The sequence below is a fragment of the Podarcis vaucheri genome (genome assembly GCF_965113315.1).
Source record: "Podarcis vaucheri genome assembly, chromosome: 2".
In the NCBI taxonomy this organism is placed as follows: Eukaryota; Metazoa; Chordata; class Lepidosauria; order Squamata; family Lacertidae; genus Podarcis; species Podarcis vaucheri.
Window position 1 is genome coordinate 59,924,585 of NC_138760.1, and position 18,502 is coordinate 59,943,086.

The window sequence follows — 18,502 nt, forward strand, 5'->3', positions numbered from 1 at the left end:
GTGTAACCTGAAGCGTATGTAACCCGAGGTGCCACTGTACATGAATGCCTCTAGAATTTTGAAGAGAAGGGGCAACAACCATAGGGAGTAAAGTTATTTGGGGGAGATGGCCTAGTAGCATTAAAGAAGATATTCTTGTGTTCTTAAAAGTTCACACAATTTAGATGTTTACAAGCTAGTACTATTGTTCTGCTAGTTTTCCACTCTTGGAAATTAACAGAGAACCCAAGTGATTTTAAAATTTCCATGGAAATTCCAAGTGAGTGCACATAAACGCCTGTAACGTTTGTTTTCCTGGTACTCTGCCCTCCACCATTCCGCAACAATATCCTGTGACTGAAGAATTTCAGATGCAAGGACAGCTCTGCCAAGTGCTAGAGATAGAGGGAAATACAACTGTTTTTAAGCCAAACTGCCCAGTCTATAAAACAGCAGTGGGAAACCTTGGGGCGGGGGCCAAATGAAACCTTTCGAGCCCCTCTTCCTCTGGCTCTTGGGGCTGTCATTTAAGCAATACTCACAAGCAGCCCCACTTTGCACCCTTCTTGCGTGTTCTTGCCTGGCAAGAATACAGTGGTGCCCCGCAAGACGAATGCCTCGCAAGACGAAAAACTTGCTAGACGAAAGGGTTTTCCGTTTTAGCGTTGCTTCGCTAGACGAATTTCCCTATCGTCTTGCGCTTTTTTTTTAAAGCCGCTTGAAGAGGCGCAGTTGCGACGGAACGTGCTTCGCAAGACGAAAAACATCGCAAGACGAAAAGACTCGCGGAACGAATTATTTTCGTCTTGCCAGGCACCACTGTATGTCCTTGAACTCCAATAATGCCATTTGCTTTCTTGAATGAGGATGGAGAGAGGTGGGTATACATGCATGTAGAAATCTCTTGCTGGAATGTAGGCTACTGTACATTCACACCCACTGCTCCTTCCAGGTTTTCCCCTGGTTATGACCACCATTGGACTATGACCCGCATGAGGTTGCTCAATGAGGAAATGTGGCCCTTGAGCTGGGGGGGGGGAATTCCCCCATCTTTGCTGTACACCATCAGTTCTCTTTGAATTGTTATACACACAGGCCTTTCACTTTCACAAAAGGGCCAGGAGGAGTCCAATGATCAGTCAACAATAGCAGACATGCTTTTAAAACTATATAACCAAAGCAAAAAAGCCAGTTAGTCTACAATCAGACTGCTTTTTATATAATGCCACTATATAAGGAAAGGCTGTTCTTATCTTCCCTCAACACCTGTGCACTGTGCACATGCTCAGAGATTCACATTAATACTGCTGTTCCTAAGAGAAGCATAGCCATTAACTACAGAATATGAACTCTCTCATTAGGTTTGTAGTCTGGTATTAAACAGCCAGATTTTCTCTGTCCTCTGTGGGGGTTTTTAATTGTTTTTCCACATGCTTTTCTCTCTACCATGCTTCTCTTTCTACCTGTGCTATGCCAATGCAGGTGAAATTTCAAGGATTCTCATACTACTGAGTCAGATCTGATTCACGGTTTCCCTTTCAGATTTAAGACACCATAACAACCACAACCCCTTCATCATTCCCTCTTGCCATTCAGACGCCTGACACCACAGGGAGATTGTCACTCACTCTTAAGGGCTGCAATGAGCGACTTCCCATCTTTTATGAGCTCCTTGATGAACTTGTTGGTCTTGTCCAGTTCAGCTTCGTGAGACTTCAGCCTCTCTCGGAACAGAGGGCTGTCCAAACAGCAGTCACTAAATTCCAAGGCAGGCAGACCCATGGTTCTGTGGGGTGGATGTGTGTGTCTTTTCTTCAGAGCCCTTCCAAAACGAAACCTTTTGCAAAAAGCAAATCAGCTGGAAAGAAGCAACACACAGGGAATAAACCGTCCTTCCCAAAACGCTTCAGAAACAAAACAAAACAACAGCTTGTAAAAATTGAAAGTATATGCAGTTCATTCAACAAAATTAAAATATTCACCCACTGAGCGAGCAGCCTTTATTCTGCTCTCCCGGGAGGTCAGTTTTTTCAGAGCCCCCGGAGGCAAAACAATTGAAATGATGATGGTTATGATGATGATGATGATGATGAAGAGCAAGCAGGTCAGGCAAGGTTTTGCACCGAGGAGGAGCTGCTTCAGATGCCAGGGGGAGAGGACAGGAGCCGTTTGGAGGAGGGGGGCGGTGCTGCTGCTGCTGCTGTGGCTGCTGCCACCGCGGTAGTAGTAGCAAATGCCGCTGCCGCCGCCGCCGCCGCCCGAGGACTGCTCATGGCGAGAGCTCCCAAGCACGCTGCAAATTCAAGGCGAGGCGACCGCTGCTGCTGCTGCCGGGTCCTTCTCTGCCTCTTCTCCCTCGACCCGGCCAATGCTGCTCTTGCTGCTGCCCCCGCCGCGTAAGATAAGAGCGCCCGGCAAGGTCTCTCGCGCGGCCTCTAGCAGCGGCTCCTCAGCTCAGCGCAGCCACCTCCGACGGCATCCGGGATCCGCCGGGAGACTCCACTTCCCCATTGGAACGCGGGGCATCTTTTTTTTTCGACCGCGTCGTCAGGAGGCGGAGTGGGGGGGGCGGTGTTTGGGTTTTGTTTTTTTTCCCCTCTCTCTTTTCCCCCCTTCCTCAGAACGCAGCCCCGCCCCTCTCGCGCCCGCCGCAGCCAATCAGCGCCGCGCCTGCTCGCGGGGCAAAGAAAAGGGAAGGGAGAAAAGATGTCCCTGCGATGACAGGCCGGCGGGGGAGGGCGGGGCCAGAGTTCTGTCAAACCGCATGGAGCTCCGCATCCTCCCACCGCCGCCCCCCGCTCTTTCCCGCCTTCTTAAAGGCACAACCTCCAAGGGAGGGGAAGGCGAGGGTTGCTCAAGGGCATTTCTGGTAAACCTGTTGCTAAACACTGAAGGGAACCCAGCCATTTTCTCTGCAGGGAACCAATTAAGCAGGCCCCTTGAGGCATGTTTTTGGCACGGAGAGGTAGTGGGGACTGAGCCTAGCAGTCCTTTGCAAACAACCGCAAGCCACGTTTCTTCTGGCCTCGGCTCCACACCCAAAAAAGAGGTCCTTTTCATAAGGGGCGTCACCTTCTGTTTCCCCTCCTTCTTTTTGGCCCCTGCGTTCCATATCAGCCTGAAATACAATTACTGTATTTTCTGTGCCTGCTGGTCTCGTTCTGCTTTTTGACAACTTTTTTTCCTCCAACTACAGTAGAAACCGCTTTACCTGTGGAGCTTTTGCCTGGTTGGTAGTATGACTCCTCCGGAGCAAGCTTATTGTGAACTTCCGCGTCCATTTTATAGGTGTATAAAACAGCTTAAGCGGTGACCGACAGCTGTAGTCAGACACACACTCAGTCTCTGTCTCATTCTTTTGCAAACTGGCTATACAGTACAGTACTTCTTTTCCCCCCCTCTGCCTATCCCCTCCCTTTCTCAGCTGGAGATCTGTTACTTTCTGTAAGCTCTGGTTAATAATGCATTTCAAAAGGCAGAGATTTTCAACTATTAGCTTCCATGGATAAAACATTAGCCAAACACCCTGGGCCTGGGCTATTAGCCAGTAAACACACCAGCCAATAAATTATCAGCCAGCAGCCACTATAATTGGGTAACCCAATTATATTTGCCCAACATATATTAAATAATACGGTCCCAACCTTTAACACACATATGTATGTAAGAATGTTTATAACATGAACCTTGCTCCAGGAAGAAGAAAATGACCATGAATCACTACTGCATGTTATCCGATTTATATGTAAGGAAATTTACAATTGCCTACTGATTAAAAAAAAAAATAGCAAAGAGAGAGGGAGACTAGACTGGCTAAGAAGAGCCAGATGGCAACCCTATTTTTCAGGGCTTTTGGCAGGATTAATGCATATGAAAGAGTGGCAGGAAGTTCATTTTATCACGTTTTAACATAAATGAAGACTTTTCTTATCCGGTACATTTCACACACCAAAAACACTGTAGAAACCAACATTGCACCAGACATTCACCATAGTCACATTATTGAGGAAATAGTGTGATAGATTTCTAACAACAATCCTTGAATTCTTTCACCATATTACTATGTCCCTGATCACCCTTCCATCTGTGTTTAGGATTATCTCTTCCATGAAATGAAGGAATTAGTTGTTTCAGGTAATTTGCTGTGCTCTTCGAAACAGATGGGCAGAGTTAGCACGATTCTAACCAACTCACTTAATGCTTCAGTTGTTTCACTTATATGCCATCATACGCCTTCGCTACCAACTTCATGAACAAGTCGTGTATTCTTGTAAAGTATCACAGTAAAGTCTTAACTGCCCCAGTTTTAAGATACCAGCAGTATCCCACTAATCCTCGTCTTACACTGTACTTCAGTCCTATCCTCTGATGAAAGCTAGTCATGTGCAAGGATCCGTACAATCCTTTTCTTTTACCCTAGTGGCCTTAGTGGAATTGACTCCAAGGTAAGCAAGTATAGGGTTGCAGCCTAATGTAGTCCTCAATTGTCCTCCTTCCTTCACTATTCTGCCAGAATAAATACAAAGAGGACACTGCAGATATGCAGCAACAACAAAAGAGTCCCACCCCAGCCCTAATTGCCCTTTAGATTGCATCTAAAGTCTTTGTACATATGGTGGTATTATGGCTGGTCTCGCAGCAGTGCAAAGTCGTGCCTCTACAGTATTTTGGAAAAGAAAGGTGCACAGGTACATAAAAGCAATGTCTGGGAAAAGGAGCACACACCTCAAGATTAATGGCAGGAGCCCATGGCATAGTCTGCTCCCAGCTACATAACACATTTAAAGGAAAATGTAATACAAACATTATGACTCAGAACACAAACACCAACCCATGTGTTTCTACTGCAACAACTGAATGCTTCATTTCAGAAGTGAGGGTGTGTATATTTCCTTATCCCTTCCCCTCCCAATGGAGATATTATAACTAAGCAGTAGAAATGGTTCTGTTTTACAGTGGAAGCTGATGTCTTGACATGTATTATTGGGATTCAGGGCTTTAATTCCAACCACATATTTCACCCCTACCCCTCACAAAAACCACTTGTGGCCCAGTCCTGTGCATGCATTATTTGAACTACAGTTCAATAGAAAAATGCATAAGATTACAGGCTCACTGCATTTCCTATACCACTAGCAGAGCTAAAGAGCCTGCTGGGTTGCAGAGCCATATAGGTTCACTCTTGAACAGGCATGAAGATTGAATAAACGGCTAATTGAATTGCCTTTGAAAGGGCTGAAGAGAGGGGAAACTGTGAATGAGAAATGTGAGAGCACTACTATGCCAGATTTTTCCTTTCATCTTCCAACTAGGAGACAGAAAGAGGAAGAGTAGCTTCCAAGAGTTATGCAATATAAATGTGTGGTTTTTAAACTACCTTCAGGGAACATTTTTCATATCAACTTGTCTGCCATGGAGTTTCTGCACCTCGCAGAAATTTATAGGGCAGACTGTTAGGTGCATACACAACTTATGCAAGGACCTAGACAAGGTATGAGAAATTAAAACTGTCAACCTTGAAGAAGCCTAGGGGCAAGCCTAGCCTAGCAGCAGAGTAAAGCTTTTTCTACTGGCTGCCTTCTAGGACTATAGGCATCGCCAAGTACAGATGCAAACAGTAATCAACAGCAAAAGCCACTCTCTCTAGTATAGAGGTAGGAAACACTTTCAGCCCAGTGGATCTGATCCAGAAGCCCCTCACCACACCCAACAAACCACTTGGACCCATTTTTCCTTTGCAGTGCAGTTTGAATTCAAGCCACTCGGCAAGGTCACTGCTAATCAACTGATTGTTGTGGACTTTAAGCCTTGCTTCCAGGAGGGATAAGCTCCATTGGGAAGCTCCTGTTGGAAGCTCCCAAGTGGAAGAAACCCCAGAGGGGCTTGCATTTAGCACCTAATTTCACAGACACCAATTGCAAGCTTGCCAAGCAACAAGGGCAAGTGCATTTTAAAGCTCTCAATAGTTCACTTCCTGTCTTATCTTTACCTGTCCTACAGACCTGGTGTTAGGGTATTTACTTACTTACTTACCTGGTAGTTACTTACTTAGAAGATCTGAAGATCATCTGAAGATCTATGGTGGTTCACAGCATAAAATTACAAAATAAAAACATGAAATGTAATAAAAACAAGAACAAAGACAAAGCAGCCACAGTAGGAAGATCCTACCTGGTAAATACATATAAGAGTTATTTCCCTTCCTGGGACCACCTTGCTGCCCTTGCTTCTGGTAATAAAGAACTGACATGTGGGGCGGGAGGAAGATCTGAGGACCATATGAGAGAAACAAGGCATCAATCAGGCGCCAAACACAGGAACCAGAATATTAGGTCTGAGTGGGCGGGTGAGCAACAGCAGACATTCAAGATCCAGATTTCATTGAGAGGAACAGTGGATACAGGTATCCTGCCATAGGAGAGGATAAAGACCTGCTGAGATTGTAGAAACCACAATGCCCACCAGACCATATGAGGACAAGATCTAGGGTGCAGTGTGGAAGGATAACATAATACTTTATTTAGGGTATTGAAAGAGCTAAGGCTAGACTTCCTTGGTTCTCCCATCCCATATTTGTTAAGGGTGAAGCCGGGAACATCAGGACTGGGATGGCTATGTAAGCAAATCACACCCAGAGAGAACAAAACTAAACTCTCTAGAGACATCTTCTGGCTGATTCAGGCATGGCTCTGATATGTTGCAGAAAAGTCAGGTATGTGTGGCTTCAGAGAGTGATTTCACCCAGAAAAAGATGGTGAATAGAAACAGAAACAACTTAATTTAAACCTATGGACCATAAAGATTTGCTGATCGCATCAAGCTACTGGCATTCATCGGAGAATCATGCCACCTTCAAGCCACATCACACTGTTCGGTTCTTTTAGATACACTAGTTAAGATTGTTCAACTGTACACCTGAAAATGTGCCACACAAATATGACCATGCGTTTGAAAACACATGTGCCATGTAGGAACAAGTCAGGTAGCCACAATTGGTTATAGCCAAGGTAACGTATTTCTGAACCAGCCCTTGTTGCTGCTGCTTTTACAGTATTTTGATCTGCAACAATTAGCAAAATGGGCTGGGTTACACAAACTGAAGCAATCACTCAAGCGCTGCATACACAGCCAGGCTCTCTGTCTCTAACTCCTCCATCGCTAACTTGCTCTAGGAAGGGTCAAGAGCAGGCATAGGCAAACTCGGCCCTCCAGATGTTTTGGGACTACAACTCCCATCATCCCTAGCTAACAGGACCAGTGGTCAGGCCTGATAGGAGTTGTAGTCCCAAAACATCTGGAGGGCCGAGTTTGCCTATGCCAGGTCAAGAGGCAGGGCAAGAGTGTTCATGCTGCAGCAGCAAAAAACGCTGTCTAAAGTTGGAAAGGGAGGTAGGGTTAAAGTTGCAACAAAAAAATTCAATGTTTAAGGAGCATTTTTATCCTACCAGCAAACTCTGGCAGTGGCTGCATGTCAAGAAGGCGTCAATCTGAAGAAGGACCCCCTTAGTTTTTTCCAGAGTGCGGCAGGTAGTGGGGAGGAGAGGGGTGAGTCAGAAAGCCCAGACCCTCCAAGTGTCCCTATTTTCTAGGGACAGTCCTGGATTTACAGCAGCTGTCCCGGTTTCTGATTTGATCCCAGAACATCCCGCTTTCCCTTAGGACATCCCTATTTTCATCAGAGAAATGTTGGAGGGTACAGAGTTCTGCAACCCCACCCCACCCCCAGCCAAGGAGATAAGTAACAATAAAACCTTAAGAAGACATCTGAAGGCAGCCCCGTATAGGGAATTTTTAAAAACGTTTAATATTTTATTATGTTTTTATATATGTTGGAAGCTACCCAGAGTGGCTGGGATAACCCAGTCAGATGGTTGGGGTATTAATCATCATCATCATCATCATCATGGAATAGGACGTCCCTATTTACATCAGAGAAATGTTGGAGGGTATGAAAGCCTTGCTGTGACTAAAACAGTGGCAAAAAAAGTAAGCAGAGAGGAGAGGTGGGGAGGACCAGCAGCGCCAAGGTAGAGAAAGAGGAGGGGTGGCAGCTGCTCAGGCACTGCAATCTCTTGCACCAGCCCTGCTAACAGATTATGATATTTAGCTTCATAGTGTTAAAAGCTCCATTTGCTGCTAAAGCAAGAGAAGTGGGTCAGACCTGGTTTCTTCCCTAACCCTTTTCAGCATATGCTCATTGAGGAATCCCAGTTTCCTCCTGAGCCCTGTATGCAACAGCTGAACCAGATAGCACTTCCTGTCTGGGAAGGGGGCATGGGTTGTGCCTTTAGAAAATAGCCTACATTGCGCAATGTTCTATCCACCACAGCACACTGTCTCAGATAACCTGAGGACATTTCTTCACAGCTAAAAACTTTCACCAAGCTTGAACGCTCACTGTTCCTTAACAGTTTTAAGCTGTGTTCAGTACCCATCTGGTTTCACGGCCTTGTGATAATAACTGTTTAGCTACCCACAGCCTCCTTTTGGAGCTCTGTTAGTGACCTTCGTCTTTCTTTCGTCTTTCTGCATATTCGTTACAACACACCCCTGCTTTGCTTTCTCTGAGCTCAGATGAAGGAATATTCTTTTTTTAGTTTCCTCTTTCTTTCGTTCCTCCTCTCCCGAGTGTGCTGCCAGTGCAGAAACTCTAAGCCTTTGGCCCAGCTCCACCTGACTCAAATGTACATCTGCAACAATTTAGTTCTAATAGAATTGATTTACTAACCCAGTCGTGGCTGACTACAGCTGGTCTTAAAGAATCTGGTGTCAGTGCATGTTATAAAACAGTACTATTCCAATGAAATCACCAGGGAGAAGACCTGAGAAACAGCAAACTATTTCCCACAAGTAATTAGAACCCAATCTCAGCTATAAAGGTGAAAAAGCTTATGGGTTGGGATTGCCATTGTTGTTCTGGCACGCCTCCTGTGCCTTTGGCAGCTGCAGAAGTAATAACTCAACAGATGAAGTTTCTTTCCCCAGGACAGAGTCAGAGTAAAGGGGAAAGCTCTCCCTGTTGCTTATCCACCTCTAATGCGGCTGTAAAAGGCACAAGGGATCTGTCAGAAGGATGGTGACAGCTCTGTTATGGGGGGTCGGGAGACGCCATGTCACAAAATCCTTAATAAAATGTTATCATTTTATTGGGGTTGCTTTCAACATTTTATGTTCTTTCCTGAATGTTGAAAACATGAGTGCAAGAAGCTAGAAAAACCACTGGTTTTATGGTGGTACTGTAAAAAAAAAAGGAAAAAAAGATCAGGTGTGAATAAGGCCAAACTAGGAGTTAAGTTAAACATCTGGTTGCATTGATATTCACACATTTTACATATTGTTTGGGTGAACCTTCTGACCTTGCAAGCTGAACTCTGGAGCTGCATCACAACATATGACAACGTATCTCACCTTTCCTCAAAGACGGACTTCTTTTGCTTCCCCCCACCAAAGATTGCAAAGGGCTGAAGAGATTCCCAGATCCTGCAGACAGACCTTTGTGTCAGTGGAAAGCTCCCAGTGGAATGAACTTGCATCCAAGTCTTAGATGTCTGATAATTCATTAGCACTTCATAATTAATTGCTGATTTCATTGCTTAAATTCGTATTATTCCTTTCTGATTAGAAAAAGGTTATCAACACCTGAAGGAGAAATGACTAGCTCGCATCATGTTCAATATAATAATTTTATCCATGCAGTCAACTAACTGTTAATGGAATATCAATGATTAATGATAAATTATAAAGAAATAATAAATTGACAGGCAAATGGATTTTGATTATCTGTATGAAATTGACTCCAAAGTGTTGAATTATTTAAAAGCACATCTTTTTTATTTTGATTAGTAGGCTAGTGTAAATACTGATACAGTCATATTAAGGAACTAGAAAAAAAGGCACAATCCCATGGTCCCTAGGACAGTATTCCAGGAACCACAGAAAGAGCAGGCTTCCTCTTTGCCTATACAAACACCCACAGCCACCCATTCTCTAGTGGTGCAAGGAAACAGGGGAAAGGAGTGTGTGGTGGGGATTAGATCAAAGGGGGCCTTGGGCTGGCCCTATCCAAAGTCTCCTGGTTCTCTTGGCACATCCATAGAATGGCAAGAACCAATGCCAGCCCTGAGCTCAAAACAAATGTGAGGGGATGGGGAAACGGGAGCACCAAAATGATCCAAGTAGACCATCTGTCCCCTCAGCTTTTAGTCTGGCCAACACAGGTCCAATAGGGCTAGAATATGGTTGTTCCTTTGCCAAAAACTTCATCTCCCCGCTATAGTAAGGGATCTTTAAAATTTCTCTCTCTATCTCTTGCAGGATAATAAAGTGGCATGAACCCCATACGCCCTCACACAAATAAATCAAGTTTTAGCAGTTTATTCATAGCAAAATGGACAAAAACTAAGAAAATTAAGCAAGGGGTGCAGTTAACTAGTCCCACTAGTGGAAGCACACACAAGGACTTCTACTAGTGCAATGGGGCTCATTCCAGTCCTGCTCCAAGTATCTTCATAAAAACCACAGGCCAAACAAAACTGTTATTCTACAGTGCACTGTCGTTTATCAAAACGTGTCAAATTAATTAAGGAGTACAAGTTGGTGCTTGGCTCAAGGACAATAACTCTTTCTATTATCATTTTAAAAACATCATTTGTGCTGTCTGTTTGGGTAACATGGACACATACATGCATCTCGGATTCAACAAGCAGTGCATTATTATCTAGAGAAGTCTAGCATGATTCCCATTAGTGTTGCATGAGGCTGGGGGAAATGTCAGCTACAGTTGTCCCAAACACAAAGATCTAACTATTTGCTTGTATTTCCATAATTCTACTCATTCCGATGATAGAACTGAAATCTGCCTAAGACTGATTCACACTAGGGCCATGCATTTGATTTGGAACAAATGAACCATTGAAGTGAATGGCGCTCGAGCTGGCTCCACTGCCATATGTTCCGAGACAAATGCTCAGAAGTGCAAATGAATGTGAAGCAACAAGGGTGGTAGTTCAGTGACGGAGCATCTGCTCTCCTTAGGCTAGGAAAGACACATGCCTGAAACACTGGAAAACCACTGCCAGTCAGTGTAGACCATACTGAGCTAGATGGACCAATGGTCTGACTCATTTAAGGCAGCCTCTGATGTTCCTTCATACAGTTAGATGGTTGAGAAAAACAGAGCTCCTGAAATAATAGTCTTAAGAGGCTAGGAATGTGATGCACCCAAAATTTTGGCTTTGAAAATCAGACACTAAGTACTCCCTTAGAATGGCTAATATATGAAAAGCTGCATAGCAATTTTTGCTGATCAGTGCAGAGCTCTTGCACACATCATGGCTTGGAGCAGAAACCCTCACTCGGTGTTGCTTAGCAGCCTTCAAATAGTTACTGGAAACTTTTTCTCCTTTCTGTTTCTGGGGGGCGGGCAGGCAGTTTCTATACACAAAAGACTTGGGTATTAATCAAACATTTTTGAAGGATATAGATTTTTAATAATTACCCCCAACGAAGCAGGAACATAATACATAACATGTTATGTCATGTCATGTCATGTCATGTCATGTTGTTATGTTATGTTATGTTATGTTATGTTATGTTATGTTATGTTATGTTATGTTATGTTATGTTATGTTATGTTATGTTATGTTATGTTATGGAACCTTTTTTAAAAAGAGAAGATTCACCATTCATTCCTACACTATGCTAAACTTTGTGTTGTACTTCAGCAAATCCTATGCCAGTTTGTTCTCTGCTGCAGTGTATTGAAAGCAAGATTCTGTTTAGCTGTCCTGATACCATCATGGATGCAAATCATCATGGATGCACAATAAAAAGCACATATGGAGGGCTCAGAAGAAAGGAATCAGGCTTTTATTAATCAAACATTGGTTTTCGTAACAAACAAACGAAAATCCACAGAGTACCTTGATTGAGCACCATGAAAAGTGCACCGCAAAGTGCAAGAGTTATAGACGGAAAGATGAACAATGAGAGAATCTGTCGTCCAAAAATGTCTGCAGGGATTTCTTTTGTCCTACTTAAAATTGCCATATAAATTGATGTATGTCAGCAGTTTTCCTTAGAGAGTTGGTGTGATAAGTAAGCCTGATTTCTTTTATTAACACCTTGAGTAGCAAATTATCTAATTATGACAGGAACAGTCAGTAAAAGATTTGCAAAATGCAAGGGATTTCAAGCTCCTTGAAGGGTGAGCCTTGAGGAAGCCGGAGGCAAAGGTGGGTAGGGCCTGTTTTGTGCCTTTAATTAGAGTATGAAAGAAGAAACTTGGCAAGTGTAGCTTTTCTCACCACTGCAGGAGGAGCTATATATGGGAGCTCTCCCTTTGCATCTCTTCACCTTCTGCAATTTGGTGTTTTAGATGTTTTGTACTACATATTCTATTAGCCTTAGGTAGCACATACATGCTCCCATCAGTCTCCATATCCTAGGGTCATGCTGGATGAGGCATCATTACTAGTATTAGTATTAGTATTTTGCACCCCCCTGGCTCGGTGCCCTGGCGGGGGGGGGGGAGGAACACCGCCTGTTCCTCTCTAAACCTGGTGCTGCTCTTAGCCAGTGTCTCACCTTATGAACAAGGTGGTTTTCTTTGCATCAGCACAGACCATTTTTTCCAGATGTTTGGAATGGCTAGAAAAGCTCCCCATTTTTTGCCGCGAGCCACTCTGTAATATTTGTGAGCATAACTTTAACTCTGTGTCTTCTGGGTTTACCTAGATCTCTCTATTGTTCTCCCGCAGCAAGCCATGTTCTGTTCTAGGCCAACCTTTCCCAACCTGGTGCTGCCCTCTAGATATATTGGACTACAACTTCCATCAGCCCCAGCTAGCTAGGTTGGTTAGTGGTCATGGGTGAAGGGAATTGTAGTCCAACAAAATCTAAAAGACACCAGATTGGGCAAGGCTGTTGTGGGCTGTGGTGTATTTGGAACAGAGGTCTTTATTTTCTGTTAATATGCTGGTTCTTCTTCCCGGTTTCCATTTCTGAGGGCAGACTTTCCAGGAGTTGGTCGATATAAGTAATTCCATATGAACAAAAGAGAGAGAGAGAGAAATAGCATTCCCCATAATAGCTATTTAAAGCAAATTTATTTAAATTGCAAAATAAAAGCAATTTCAAGTAGGTTTCACATGTAAGGCTTATTTGGCCCCCTCTAAAACAAAATCTATAACTTAGCATTTACTGTAGCAGATGTAGCTCCTATACCTGGCATGACAAAGCACCTTAAACAAAATGTCATTAGACATTGTTACAGATGTTTTAAATATCCCAATTTCTTTTCAGAATCAGAGTGCATTCTGTGTCATTTGTCCATCTTATTCTGAAACAGAATTTTAGTCATGGGGTGGGTGGGGGAACGAAGCAAAATAAAACTACTTTGTCAATAAAAGCAATTTTTATTTTTATTTTTGCTAAGCATGCTGTTTTGCCTGTCATGTAAGCCAGCTGATGCACACGCTGAATCTGTTCAGACCGTTGAACAGCACTGTTTCATACACATTATATCATAGAATCATAGAATCATAGAGTTGGAAGAGACCACAAGGGCCATCGAGTCCAACCCCCTGCCAAGCAGGAAACACCATCAGAGCACTCCTGACATATGGTTGTCAAGCCTCTGCTTAAAGACCTCCAAAGTAGGAGACTCCACCACACTCCTTGGCAGCAAATTCCACTGTCGAACAGCTCTTACTGTCAGGAAGTTCTTCCGAATGTTTAGGTGGAATCTTCTTTCTTGTAGTTTGGATCCATTGCTCCGTGTCCGCTTCTCTGGAGCAGCAGAAAACAACCTTTCTCCCTCCTCTATGTGACATCCTTTTATATATTTGAACATGGCTATCATATCACCCCTTAACCTCCTCTTCTCCAGGCTAAACATGCCCAGCTCCCTTAGCCGTTCCTCATAAGGCATCGTTTCCAGGCCTTTGACCATTTTGGTTGCCCTCCTCTGGACACGTTCCAGTTTGTCAGTGTCCTTCTTGAATTGTGGTGCCCAGAACTGGACACAGTACTCCAGGTGTGGTCTGACCAGAGCAGAATACAGTGGCACTATTACTTCCCTTGATCTAGATGCTATACTCCTATTGATGCAGCCCAGAATTGCATTGGCTTTTTTAGCTGCCGCGTCACACTGTTGGCTCATGTCAAGTTTGTGGTCAACCAAGACTCCTAGATCCTTTTCACATGTACTGCTCTCAAGCCAGGTGTCACCCATCTTGTATTTGTGCCTCTCATTTTTTTTGCCCAAGTGCAATACTTTACATTTCTCCCTGTTAAAATTCATCTTGTTTGTTTTGGCCCAGTTCTCTAATCTGTCAAGGTCGTTTTGAAGTGTGATCCTGTCCTCTGGGGTGTTAGCCACCCCTCCCAGTTTGGTGTCATCTGCAAATTTGATCAGGATGCCCTTGAGTCCATCATCCAAGTCGTTGATAAAGATGTTGAATAAGACCGGGCCCAAGACAGAACCCTGTGGCACCCCACTAGTCACTCTTCTCCAGGATGAAGAGGAACCATTGATGAGCACCCTTTGGGTTCGGGCAGTCAGCCAGTTACAAATCCACTGAGTGGTAGCATAGTCAAGACCGCATTTTACCAGCTTCTTTACAAGAATATCATGGGGCACCTTGTCAAATGCCTTGCTGAAATCAAGGTAGGCTACATCCACTGCGTTCCCTTCATCTACCAGGCTTGTAATTCTGTCAAAAAACGAGATCAGGTTAGTCTGACATGACTTATTTTTCAGAAATCCATGCTGACTATTGGTGATCACAGCATTCCTTTCTAGGTGCTCACAGACTGTTTGCTTAATGATCTGTTCCAGAATCTTCCCTGGTATTGATGTCAGACTGACTGGGCGGTAATTATTTGGGTCCTCTCTTTTCCCCTTTTTGAAAATAGGGACAACATTTGCCCTCTTCCAGTCTGCCGGGACTTCGCCTGTTCTCCAGGAATTCTCAAAGATGACTGCCAGTGGTTCTGAGATCACATCTGCCAGTTCTTTTAATACTCTTGGATGCAGTTCATCTGGCCCTGGAGACTTGAATACATCTAAACTAGCCAAATATTCTTGTACTATCTCCTTAGTTATTCTGGGCTGTGTTTCCTTTGCTGAATCATTTGCTCCAAATTCTTCAGGTCGGGCATTGTTTTCTTTATCGGAGAAGACTGAGGCAAAGAAGGCATTGAGGAGTTCAGCCCTTTCTGTGTCCCCTGTTTGCATTTCACCATCTTCTCCTCTGAGTGACCCCACTGTTTCTTTGTTCTTCCTTTTGCTACGAACATACCCATAAAAGCCTTTTTTGTTGCTTTTAACCTCTCTAGCAAGCCTGAGTTCATTCTGTGCTTTAGCTTTTCTGACTTTGTGTCTACACGTGCTGGCTATTTGTTTGAATTCCTCTTTGGTGGTTTCCCCCCTTTTCCATTTTTTGTACACATCCTTTTTAAATCTTAATTCAGTTAAAAGTTCTTTAGATAGCCACCCTGGCTTCTTTAGGCACCTTCCACGTTTCCGTCTCATTGGTATTGCCTGTCGTTGTGCTTTTACTATCTCCCTCTTAACAAACTCCCAGCCATCATGAACTCCCTTTCCTTTTAGTATTGCTGTCCATGGGATCTCACCCAGCACTTCCCTAAGTTTTATGAAGTCGGCTTTCTTAAAGTCAAGAAATTGAGTCCTAGTATGCTTGGCTGCTCCTTTCCGCTGTATAGTAAACTTCAGAAGAGCATGATCACTCGCGCCTAATGATCCTTCCACATCTACCCCACTAACCAGGTCATCAACATTGGTTAGGACCAGATCTAAAATGGCTGTTCCTCTTGTTGCTTCTCCCACTTTCTGGACAATAAAGTTGTCTGCAAGGCCAGTGAGGAATCTGTTTGACCTTATGCTCTTGGCTGAGTTTGACGTCCAACAAATATCCGGGTAATTGAAGTCCCCCATTACTACTATCTCCCTTCCTTTTGCATGCTTGGCCATCTGTTCCAGGAAGGCATCATCTATGTCCTCCGTTTGGCTTGGGGATCTATAGTAAACTCCCACAATGAGGTCTCTGTTATTCTTCTCTCCCTTAATTTTGACCCAAATGCTCTCACTTTGGCTTTGAGGTTCTAAATCTTGGATCTCTTCACAGGTATACACATCCCTGACATATAACGCCACTCCTCCTCCTTTCTTGATATTCTTGATATGATATTCCCTCTTGGCCAGTTAATAATTGTAGAGACTGATTGATGTTTTATTAACTGAGGTATAACAACCAGCCACTATGTTCTAATGAGAGCAGCCCAGAACATTTTGCTGCATCACTCTGTTCTAGCATCGAAGTCAGACTATACCACCCTATGGCTTCCCCCACTTTAAATTTATGGGGGTATTTTGTTTTAAGATCAGGACAACATTTGCCCATCTCCAGTCCTGTGGCAACTCAACCCTTTCTCTTGGATTTCTCAGAGGTGGTTCTGAGAGTACACCAGCAAGTTCCTTTAGTACTCTGATGTGCCATTCATCCAGCCCTGAAGACTTGGATTTATTTAAGATCATGGTCCTTAAATAATGGTCATCTGTTTATCAGTCATGAACTGCAATCCTGTCCCACCACCAGTTTCTCTATTTACATGAGGTTGTGCTGTACAACTTGTGCATGGTGCCTATTTTGGGAGAAGACAGAAGCAGGAGCTGAGCAGCTGATTCCCTCTCACCATCCCCACTGAGCAGCGAGCCTTCTGTTTCTTCTTCTTCTTCTCTTTTCTTCCAAAGTGCCTGAAAAGGCCCATTTTGTTGCCTCACTTTTCCTGACTCTGTTTCTGCAAGTCTGGACTATTCACTTGTCCTTGTCCTTCGTGACCTGCCCTCATTTCCATTTCTTGGACATGCCCTTTTAACTTTCCAATTAATCACTAACATTTTTGTGCAGCAGACACATTGCCTTTTCTAGGACTCTTGTTTTTGCTTTCCCATTAAAACAGTGATTATGCCTTTATCAACTTTTTCTTCAACTCCTACCCATCTTATTACCTTATTTCTTTTAACTAATTCCCTTATTTACTGTATTATGTACTTATTTGGAAGACTTTAAAGGGAGCTTAGACAAGGCTATCAATGGCTCGTAACTATGATGGCTGTTTAACACCTCTGATATTAGAGAAGGTATACTTCTGAGTACCAGTGGCTGGGAATTACAAGAGGAGAAAGTGCTGTTGCACTCTGATCATGCTTCGGGGTTTCCTCCCATCTAAGTTGGACACCGTGAGAAAAGGATGCTGCCCTATGGTCTGATCCAGCAGGATTCTTACTATATGACTGAAGATTAATAATTTAACAGCTCTGTGTATCCCATGCTCATTGGATACTACGTCCTATTGTCGAGGCAAATGTTATCTTGGCAGCCAAATTCCATAACATTATGTTATCAGGCGTTGATTTCTATGGTATTCTTTTGTCTCACATTTAAATTGTCCTTCTGGCCATTTCCCCACAGTTTTCTTGCTATATTTTACACATGGTGCAGAGAGCTCTTTGGGAGAAACTGGACATATTTTCAAAATGATTTCATTCTTTTATCCGTCTTCTTGTACTGTAATTCAATCTGCAGCAAACTGAAAGCATGGGAAACTGTGTGATTACTGTATTTTTCGCTCGATAAGACGCACTTTTTTCCTCCTAAAAAGTAAGGGGAAATGTCTGTGCATCTTATGGAGTGAATGTGTGGTCCCTGGAGCCAAATTGCCCAGGGGCAAAAAGCAGATCATGCTTTTTTTATTTTTTTAGAAAAAGGGAAGGGGGTGTTGAAACAAAGCAGCTGATCAGCAAGTGATCAGTAGGGGAGATAAGGGACTCTAGTGATAAAGGAGGCTGCCTATTCGTCGGGTTTTGTTGCTGCCTTCCATGCTGTCGGCGCACAGTGGATCCCACCACAACGTTACACGGCGCTCTGGGCGTGGCACCAAAACAGTTAGCTACCATGCAGCTGGGACAAGAGCCAACAGCCAAGCAGAGCTGAGCCTGTTGGAGCGCCGCGGGCTCTGCTGCTGCTGTAGCTCGCTGCGAGTTCGGGGGCGAGCGTTGGAGTCTGGGGAAGAGCCGCCTGCAGCAGAAGAGCCTGCGGCACTCCATTAGACTCTTCCCTGGACTCCAGCGCTCGGCCCCGGACTCTTGGCCTGTTGTCCCTGAGAGCCTGGCGCCCTGGTGCCGTGCACCCCTAGTGCCAACGGTTAAGATGGCCCTGCTCCTGTATAGGATATAGCCAGTGCCAGATTCATGTATAGGCTAAGTAGGCTGAATCCTAGGGCCTCTAAATCTAGGGGGCCTCACCAGCCTGCCTGCTCCCCAGCAGGCATCCTCCCCTCTCTCCCAAAATTGCAAACCCAATACTTCATGCGAGGGCAGGGGGCAACTTGGGCCTCTAAATCTAGGGGGCCTCGCCAGCCTGCCATCTCCCCAGTGCCGCAGTCTCCCCTCTCCCAAAATTGGAAACCCAAGACTTCATGCAAGGGCAGGGAAACTCAG

The 18,502-nt window shown here is 44.2% G+C and overlaps 1 protein-coding gene across 9 annotated transcripts in view; it reads right to left on the reverse strand.

The window, feature by feature from the left end:
- The window catches only part of ARHGAP26 (Rho GTPase activating protein 26), a 211,261-nt gene extending 207,966 nt beyond the window's left edge, over positions 1-3,295 (reverse strand). For 3 of the 9 annotated variants that reach the window (XM_082213470.1, XM_082213474.1, XM_082213477.1), the window contains exon 1: positions 1,608-2,559. In XM_082213470.1, coding sequence (XP_082069596.1) covers positions 1,608-1,761 — 154 coding nt within the window. In that variant the 5' untranslated portion in view covers positions 1,762-2,559. Of the gene's footprint in view, positions 1-1,607; positions 2,561-3,190 lie in introns of those variants that run through there. The other 6 variants (XM_082213467.1, XM_082213473.1, XM_082213475.1 and 3 more) reach the window with 6 other exon arrangements.
- Between the last annotated feature and the right edge of the window lie 15,207 nt (positions 3,296-18,502).